The sequence below is a fragment of the Adiantum capillus-veneris genome, chromosome 29 (assembly GCF_014529385.1).
Source record: "Adiantum capillus-veneris isolate H3 chromosome 29, ASM1452938v2, whole genome shotgun sequence".
Taxonomy (NCBI): Eukaryota; Viridiplantae; Streptophyta; class Polypodiopsida; order Polypodiales; family Pteridaceae; genus Adiantum; species Adiantum capillus-veneris.
Window position 1 is genome coordinate 121,487,409 of NC_140959.1, and position 10,217 is coordinate 121,497,625.

Genomic DNA, 10,217 nt, shown 5'->3' on the forward strand with positions numbered 1-10,217 from the left:
CGGCGTCAATAGCTAGATAGCTAATGGTGTTTTGAATACAAACAGGTACTGCAAGTCATGCATGTTGGTAAAGGAAGTGTACAAACCGTGATAACACAAAATTAAGCACAACCCTTCTCATGTCTAATGGAGCCCGTACATTTCAAAATTGTCATTCATAAGTTTACACATCTTGCAGTAGCTTCCATCTACAAATTTTTCCTGGAGGAAAAATCATGCTTAGACATTATTCATCATTTCTAGCATATATCCATAATAAACAAATAAAAAAGTTTATGTTCTTTACTACTCACCCTGTTAGATCTTTTGATTCTAATTAATCCTTTGCAATTTCAACAACAATAATAATAATTCTCTTAAGAAAGAATGCATAAGGTGTGCTACAATTCTCCATTTCATTTCTTATCTTACAAAGCCAATCATGCTACATATAGAGAGGTTTTAAGAAGAGCGTGATTTAAATCAATCTCACATTTATTTATTCCGATTTCAAGAAATCCTGTTCAAGCCCATGTTCAGTACAAAGATCAGTGGTGGCTGTGTTTAGATTGCCAATATACTACCATAATTCATGTCGTATCTTCAATAAACATGCCAAAGGCAGAGCACACGTTAGTACAACTGCCATTACTAGCAAGCTATTAGATCCAATTCATATGGATCCACCATACCATTGTTGCTGACTTGAAAAACCTCCTGGGGTGGAATTCCTACCAACACCTACTATTGGTTCCAACCCCATACCAGGTCTGCTTGATTCAAACCCATATGCATCATGGGTCCCTTTCTTGTGCCTACTGCCACGCTCATACTTATGCCCATGTTGAGAGCCATCCCCATTGGCATAGCAAGAGGAACTATTGCCGCCACCCCAAGTCTTGAACCAAAACCAATCGATTTTACTATGCCTGTCGTACTCTTGCCTGTCGATTTTTATATGCTTGTCGTACTCTTCCTTTATTCCTTTTGTTTGCAATTGATCAAGTATATATGTCTACTCAAGGATTTCTTTTAGCTGCCAAAAAAAAGAGGAGAACGTGAGTAACCAAGTTCAAACTAGAAAATTAAACCAGTAAAAGAAGTACCAAGAATCTTATGGCTTACTATGTTCAAATCAATCAAGCCCTTGCTAAGACTATCGGCCTAAACAGTCGGCCTTGTTTAAAACCATTTTTCCTGCTACAATCTTATGCTCCCTGATTTTGCATGGCTGGATATCTCACCAATTGGAAATGGTGGGTTAGAAGAAGATGTATACAAGGAATGGCTTATATAAAAATCCCTTGATAAAGTAGGTTGAGAAGATGCTAATACATTTAGGGCTAAAAGCAAAGGATGGTGGTACAAAATTGGTTGTCCTTGACAGTACCTTTTGATGGTACTTTGACAAATCTTTGCAATGCGATTTATCCAAGTCATAAAAGAAATTAGTTATCATATTATATATCATTGGATACATCTTTAAAAGAGGAACATCAAAATAGAATGTCGGACAAGTTTTGACACAAACTACAAAAATTTTACCAGTCCCCACTTTTTCAGTGGTACCAAAAAGGTGGAAAAAAAATTGGTCCTTTTTTTGTACCACCATCCCTTGCTTTTAGCCTTAGTGAGAAATCTGGTTGTGACACATAGCTTTATAGAGAGCCAGAAGTGTTGAAACCATCAAGCCCCAAAATGTCATCTCCAACACTCGCAACTTGATTTGCTGAAGGCGGACAATTTGTTAATGTATCAACGATGTCACTAGCCACGATCGCCGGGACACCTCCTTCGAGTCAATGCCTAGGGTTGTGTAGTTGGGTGGTGGCTTGATGGCCACCTTAACAATTGTTGAAGTTGTAGAACTTGAAGCTTCTCCTTTGACTTAAGAACTTCCAAATAGATTCTCACCAAGATTCTATTATCTAGAAAGGAAAAATAAATCTATTAAACGTGATCTGAACGAGTCCACGAAGGATACCTATGTGTTGTAATTTTGAGAGGGACATAACATTTAAAGAAATAGTGTCTCCAGAAAGATCACTTAAATGTATCTTCACATAAACTTGAAGCAACACATTTACAACTCCATTTGAATTGAAAAGATCATCCACCTGTGGAGTTGAAGGACTTGTACCTAGCATTGATAGAAGAAACCTAGCACATCGCCTTAGCTTGAGTTGCCACATGCTATCAAGATGCAAGCATAAGTGATTGCATTAGAGAGACTCCCTCGCTGATCATCTGCTCAAAAAAGCTAGAGCTTCTTGGCCTCATCACTTTAGGGCATATCCCCCAATTAGTGCATACCAAGAGATATAGTTCCAGATAATAAGATCTTGAAGCACTTATTATGCTTTCTAAAGTTCACTACACTTAACATAAATGTCAATCAAGGTATTGCCAAGCATGACATTCTTTCTCAACAACACCTGACTAACAATACCATCCTCAATTTTTTTTGCACAAATCAACTGTTGGGGTATAGGCGTCTGTGCCTTGCCCAGCCGCCCAGAGTCTGGGCTCCCACTGACTTGTATACCTTATACATAGCATAAGTGTATAGGGGGCTGCTCACTCTTTGAGTCTCCCCACCCATATCTGTGTTGTGTGTATCCTTCTCTCTCTCTCACTCTCCGTCTGTGGTGCTCCTCGATCCCCTTCAATTGGTATCAGAGCGTAGGTGCGGAGGGAGCGCGTGTGTGCACAGTCGCGACGACAGCGGAGAGCCAGTTTCATTCCCGAAATCGCGTCCGCGCCCGCATTTTCAAGAGTGCAAATAGGGTTTCGACTTCGGCATCGGCAAATTCAGCTTTTCGAGAGCGTTAACACCAAGAGTCCTGACGTTTTACCCCCTTTTCGAAGCCATTCGAGCCATCAAAACTTCATTCGAGCTACGGTTGAGGAGCTGCATTTTTCAGCCCTCTTTTGGCAGTTTATGCTGCGTTTTTGGGTCGATACGGAGGTTTTTGGCATAGCTTTCACACCCGGACTCGGATACATGTGATCCAAGAGTCTACCTTGGGGTTTTGGCACGCTCCGGACGCGCTCGTCATATCAGAATTTTAAAATTCTGAACGCTGAATTTTCTGCAGCAGCAGCAGTTGTTTATTGTGTGTCGAGGATTCCACACATGGTTTGCTCTCAGATGTGAGAGTGATATTTGCTGCAAGTTTCCTCACAGGTGGGAGGATACGATGTATGCCTTATGTGGTTTGATGCTCAGGGAGACTAATGTGATTGCATTTTGAGCTCGGCAATGTATGCCTCGAGCATGTTTTTTGGCAGTCACAGGTAGAGAAGATATTTGTGTACTAGATTTGCAGGTGTTTGCAAAGTGTGGAGATTGGTGCATGCATTTGGAGTGCGGTTTGATGCGCTTTGGTTGCTCATGGTTTTGAGCGTGCAGTCAGTTTGGTTACTGGTTTTGTGGCCGTTTTACTGACGAAACTCTGGCAAAATTTTCCCAGGAGTTTTATGCGTATCATTTATGCGATCTAGGTAGAGATTGCGGGTTGCGCTTAGCATTTGCGTGCGGTGTTCTCTGCAGGTGGGAGATTTGTGCGTGTGTATGCATCGATACCGCACATTGTGGGCTTGGTGATTAGCTCACGGGTTTGACAGGCGTACAGTTATCTTGGCACACTCACAGGAGTGAATATTGTGATGTATGCTTATGTGGCTACGAGCTAGGTAGCCAGATTCGAGCACTAATGGCTTGAGGTTTTTCAACAGGTTTCAGCTACAGGTTTACAAGTTTACAGGCAGGTTTGAGGTCTTATTTGGGCGCTGAATTTTCAACCATTGTTTCCTCTTTGCAGGTGTCCATGTATGGCTCAGTTGTAGGCTGATCTGGGACACGTTTGTGACTTGTTTATGCAGCTGTTTAAGAGCTGAATTTTGGGGCTGTTTTGGGGCTGATTTACAGCCATATTTGCAGACTTTTGTTGATGCGATTCGAGCCAGTTTAGGGCTGATTTGGTTGACATTTGCTACTCATTGTTGGTTGCTCTTTTGCGAGAATTATGGCTGATTTTTCATTTGACTTCCAGCATTATGGTCTGACACAGTTTGATGGTGCAGATTTTGTTGCTTGGAAGGAGCATATGCTTGTTGCATTGGCGGATTTGGGGCAGGATAAACCCTTGCGTGGTTTATCGGCAAAGCCCAAGTCTATGCGTGATGATGATTGGCAGGATCTTGATGAGTTAGCAATGTCTACGATTCGTTTGCATCTGGTTGAGTCTGTTGACTGGCAGGTCTCGAGGGAGACTACAACTCATGATTTATGGCAGAGTTTACATGCTATGTACGCGACATCCATGTCTACAGGGGAGTCTAGTCCCACTTCTATGTCCATGGGAGAGATTGGTCCCACACGCAAGTCTCGACGGCATAGAGACTTGACATGTTGGCATTGTGGACATAGAGGGCACATTAGGCGTCGATGTTTCAGGCGTTTGAGACAACGGAGGTGACAGATGCGTGATGCAGATTTGGCCATGACAGATGCTAGTGAGATCAGTACGGTGGTTACTGAGTATGCTAGTGACGGGGATGTCACTTTTACCTCGAGCTATGCACGAGATGCTATACATGTGGATAGTGCACTCCCTTCGCAGTGGTTGCTAGATGCAGATGTTATGTTTCATGTCACGCTGCATCGTGAATGGTTTTGTAGCTATTCTAGCGGGATGCTTGGCAGTGTACGTTTGACCGATGGATCGGTGCATGCGATAGCAGGTGCAGGAGATGTGAGACTGTCATTACCGAGTGGTGCATCTTACTTGTTATGACATGTGCGCTATGCACCACTCGGTAATGACAGTCTCACATCTCCTGCACCTGCTATCGCATGCACCGATCCATCGGTCAAACGTACACTGCCAAGCATCCCGCTAGAATAGCTACAAAACCATTCACGATGCGGCGTGACATGAAACATAGCATCTGCATCTAGAAACCACTGCGAAGGGAGTGCACTATCCACATGTATAGCATCTCGTGCATAGCTCGAGGTAAAAGTGACATCCCCGTCACTAGCATACTCAGTAACCACCGTACTGATCTCACTAGTATTTGTCATGCCCAAATATGCATCACACATCTGTCGCCTCCGTTGTCTCAAACGCCTGAAACATCGACGCCTAATGTGCCCTCTATGTCCACAATGCCAACATGTCAAGTCTCTATGCCGTCGAGAGTTGCGTGTGGGACCAATCTCTCCCATGGACATAGAAGTGGGACTAGACTCCCCTGTAGACATGGATGTCGCGTACATAGCATGTAAACTTTGCCATAAAGCATGAGTTGTAGTCTCCCTTGAGACCTGCCAGTCAACAGACTCAACCAGATGCCAGTCAACAGACTCAACCAGATGGATCGGTGCATGCGATAGCAGGTGCAGGAGATGTGAGACTGTCATTACCGAGTGGTGCATCTTACTTGTTACGACATGTGCGCTATGTACCAGATTTGATAGTGAGTTTGATCTCGATTGGTCAGCTTAGAGATTGTGGATGTCAGATTTCGCTACGAGAGCGAGATTTTGTGATGCATTTGGATTCGCTAGTGATTGCGAGAGGTGCCAGGAGTGGTACAGGTTACCCATTGCATGTGGATCACAGGAGAGACGGTGTTGTCTCTGTGATCATGCAGCCAGGTAGACAGCGAGAGAGCAGGCGAGTCTCTTTTGCTTGTGGGTTGCAGGGTGCTTTGCATGGAGTGCAGAGTAGTGAGCTCGTTGTGCACACAGTTGGGGCACGACTTGAGTAGTCACACAGAGAGGTGACAGAGTCAGACATGCATGCTTTGCTAGTGACTAAGCAAAGCAGAGAGTCAGTTGTGCGAGATACTTCTATGCAGGATAGACAGGTAGAGCGGTCTTGCTCTAGTGAGTCACGACAGGAGGACGTTGTGCAAGAGTCTATGCATACGGAGTTAGAGCATGAGAGCTCTAGTGAGTCACAGCAGATTGAGTGGTCATGTTTGCAGTGGATGATTGCAGAGGAGACTGAGATGTCAGCGATTATGCAGTCATTCCTTTCTATGCTCGACAGTGAGCATGGGGATATAGTTGTGCAGGATATGTCTTCCAGCAGACACCTAGAGCAGCTGGTTTGCTCTGAGGTTGCACGACAGGTTGATGCGTCTTTTGCGGACAGTCAGGAGATGCATGTGGCTAACACGCCTTGTCAGTCAGAGATGCCTATTGCCAGGGATATATATGTTGATGCATGCTCCGTAGAGCTAGCAGGGCCCGCTAGAATTGCATCGGCATTCGGTGGTCTCATGTATGAGATGTTGATCTTGAGACCGGATATCGCAGCTGCAGTGGGAGCATTTGCAGTTGGGGTCGTCAGTTGTTTGTTGACTGATGATGGCATAGTGCATGAGGGAGATATGCAGGTATTGCGTACATACTTGCAGTACGTGTGCGGTACGTCTGGTGGTGTATGGACTTACACGGGAGCAGGACAGCTGGATGCACACGATCACAGCCAGCCAGTGGGCATCGGTTGAGAGCGGTTTTCTCTCACCTTTTGTAGTCTTTAGACTAGGTTCTCTTGCTTAAAGGCACAGTCGCCTTTAAGTGGGAGGTTGTTGGGGTATAGGCGTCTGTGCCTTGCCCGGCCGCCCAGAGTCTGGGCGCCCACTGACTTGTATACCTTATACATAGCATAAGTGTATAGGGGGCTGCTCACTCTTTGAGTCTCCCCACCCATATCTGTGTGTGTCTCCTTCTCTCTCTCTCACTCTGCGTCTGTGGTGCTCCTCGATCCCCTTCATCAACATCTTTTGTAGTGCCACATTCTTCAAGATCCAAGCATAGATGATTCCATCTAGAGAGACACCCTAGCTTCACATCCATCAAAAGCGCCCCATAGCATCCTGGCCATATCCTCACAAAATGTGTGTCAGGAGATAACATCCGGTTAGAGAAGATCCTCCTCAAGCACTTTTTGTGCTTTCTAAACTACACCACATTTGGCATACAAGTCGACCAAGGGATTTCCAAGCATTATGTTTCGTTATAACAACCCCTAACCAACAATATAGTATTGGGTTCTTATTCCCATATTAGCATCTTGCCTAATGACACATTATGTCAAGATGCAAGCATATGTGATTGCATTTGGAGAGACGCCCTCAGTTGTCATCCCCTCAAAATAGCATAGAGCTTCTTGGCCTTGGTCCTTTAGGGTATACCCCACAATGTTCTAGATAAGAAGCTCCTCATACACTTTTTGTGCTTTTTGAAGTACACACTTAACATACATGTCAATCAAGGCATTGCCAAGCATGACGTTCTTTGTCAACAACAACTGCTTGACAATATCATCCTCAATTTTTTTGCCGAATTAGTCAACATCTTATGTACTCCCACATGCCTTCAAGATGCAAGAATATATGATTGCAACTGGAGAGATGCCCTTTCTTTGCACTTATTCCTAGAGCGGATCGGTCTTCCACTCCTTGACCTCAAGCTTCGCCAGCTACACCCTATGCTTCCCAACATAGCCTACAATTGTTTCACTCCAAATCAAACTATTTTTTTAAAGAAAGGGGTGCAAAGCTCACCCATCATCCACGCAGTGATCTCCATGTGTATGAAGCTATCCATAAAGCTATAAAAAAGGGGGAGGGGGGGGGGGGGGGGTGGGTGTTGAAACCCATCATCCGCACGCGCGTGGACGATGGTTGATCTTTGCACCTCCCTTTTTTTTGGGTAAAAAATAGCTTTATGGGTAGCTTCATACACATGGCCTTCACTATTATATGTGTCTATATAGACATGGAGCAGCTCTACGTCATTGTCAATGAGATGGTGAGGTGGTTAATCGCCATGTGTATGAAGCTATCCATAAAGCTATCTTTTACAAAAAAATGGGAGGTGTCAGAGCCTTCAAATCATCTGCGCGCGCGGATGATGGGGGGCTCCAACTCCCACCTTTTTTTTTCGCTTAGCATGGTTTGAATGCATTGACGATGTCCAAAGTCTGAAATTTGAAAAACACACTCTCTCTCTCTCTCTCTCTCTCTCTCTCTCTCTCTCTCTCTCAAAGTCTTGCAAACATTAGACATGAAACATGGTGAGACAAGGACCACATATGATGGGGCAAGAGCCATGCGTAGGCATCAAAAATATGGCCACCTAATATGCACGAGAACGACTCGTCGGGAAAAAAGTCTGAAAAAAAAGAGGAGGGGCTCGAGCCCTCCCATCATCCGCACGCGCGCGAATGATGGGGCGGCTCCAATCCCCCCCTTTTTTTCCGCTTAGCATGGTTTGCGTGCGTTGAGGTTGTCCAACACCATCCCTGTTGTTGATGTGAGTACCCAATAAATTATTATTGTTGGTCGCCATGCGGCAAGGGACTACACCTACACCCTGTTGTAATGCTCTGCATCAAGTTCATGAGGTTGGCAATGGTCGGATCCGGACTTTGTCATCTTTTTCATTGCAAATCCTACCTTGCCGCCATTGCATACATGCTCCAGACAGGCTCGAAGAAGAGAGGAAAGGAAGAGGCAGGGGATAGGCTATCGTGAAAATAAGGGGGTCGCTATATTGTCACTAGCACAAGACGGCACACTGTAGAGATTGAGAGACAAGAGAATGATAGCCATCTTAGAGAACGTAGACAAATCTATAAATCTTCTGCAAGATGTCCATATTAAGCACAACTAAAGTAGATGTAAGCATCACAAAGTATGTGTTTATTTTTGCTTTTCTCATGGCACATGCTATCATGGAAGTGAAATTTATATGCTCTGTGTTCGTTTATGGCACATTGTCATGCATATGTGTGTATAAAAATATGCCCATTTTAAAAGCACACATTAGAAGTGACAACCAACATACTCGTTTGTGAATTTCCGGAAACAATATCATTTCAATCGTTACAATCATTATATGTCGTACGCAATAGAGACAACCCTATCATGGGCTTTTTGGCTTGCTTCGTTACAATCTTGAGAGTTGGCATAAAGAAGCGTTTTAGCTGAGAATGATGAGGCTTACTATTGACAACCTCCTCAAAATGGTCATTACTAGATCGCCGAACACGGAATGATTTCTCAAATTGAAACTGTTGTACAAGGGCTTTATCTTCTGGGGCAAGCTCCTTAGCCTTTAAGTTTGCTTGTTCTTGTTCGTGCAAGGCTTGGAGCAGATTATCATGCATTGTGAGGTATGCATGCCTTGCTTTTAAACAAACGAGCTCGCGGATAGTTGCATCTTGATCCATCTCCACTTTGGATGCAAGGGCTTTTTTCTCCAAAGCTTGTAGATAGTCATGTTTGGTAGCATGTTTAGCATTGTCACTAGATTGTGCATGATTTCTAGTGGCACCACACTCTACCATATAGTCACTATTTTGAGGATCTGTCTTGTAAGAGATCTCAGAAGCACAATGTGGACATTTGAAGTAGAAGCGAAAAATCTGGATGCCCAAGTAAGACTCACCTTGTGCATCCTCTTTGCGGGTGTTGAACCTGGTACCCCATACCGAGGTAGTGGCCACGTGTGTTGCATTTCAGGCTCATGGGCGGCATCATGTGCACCTTCGATTGAGAGTTCGTAGAGCGTTTAGGGCGTGGGATATGCAACGGGTCAAAATCTAGGGGATAGTACTTGTTCAACACTTTTCGCTCACCCATTGTTTAGAGTATCCAAGAGTTCAGTGTTTTGACACCCTTGAAGGGTTGCTGCTCCCCAATCATCAATGGCGTGGAGCTTCAAATTTTTTATATGGGTCATTAGGGCGGCTGCTTCTATTAAGGCACTAAAAGCTTCTGCTTTTTAATCCACCCTCGGTGACATGGCAATCGGCCATCAAAAACCCCGTTTTTTCTTTTTGCCTTGGTGAGCCAAAGGCTTTTTTTACTTCGTTAGCGTAGAAGGCAAATTTTCAGTTCTGGCTCCACGTTCGTCCACCTGGCATCAAGCCCATAATCAAAATCTGGGGTCGTTCGTAGAAAAGCAAATGGCTGAGCAATTTAAAGAGCGAGAGACTTAGACGCGCAGGGAAACGTGATGCAGCAGGGACGGAGGGCCATGAGCAGGTAGGAATTTCCGCGTAGTTCACCCTTGCAGCAGCAAGCCGGGAAGAACCAGAAACCAGTACTGGAGACCTTTCAAACCCTGGTTATATTCTGCAGAACATCAAGCTGGAGGGTACTTCGGATGCTTGCCGACGTGATGAGCACGGACCGTTCAACACATCTTTTAG

At 44.5% G+C, this 10,217-nt stretch overlaps 1 protein-coding gene across 1 annotated transcript; it reads right to left on the bottom strand.

Annotated features, from left to right (window-relative positions):
• Positions 1-8,879: 8,879 nt before the first annotated feature.
• On the bottom strand, positions 8,880-9,645 carry LOC147419863 (uncharacterized). The gene is made up of 2 exons (XM_086505315.1): positions 9,495-9,645; positions 8,880-9,370 (listed from the first exon to the last, which is right to left on the bottom strand). Exons 1-2 carry the CDS (start codon positions 9,643-9,645, stop codon positions 8,880-8,882), a joined length of 642 nt encoding a protein of 213 aa, XP_086361441.1.
• Positions 9,646-10,217: the final 572 nt, after the last annotated feature.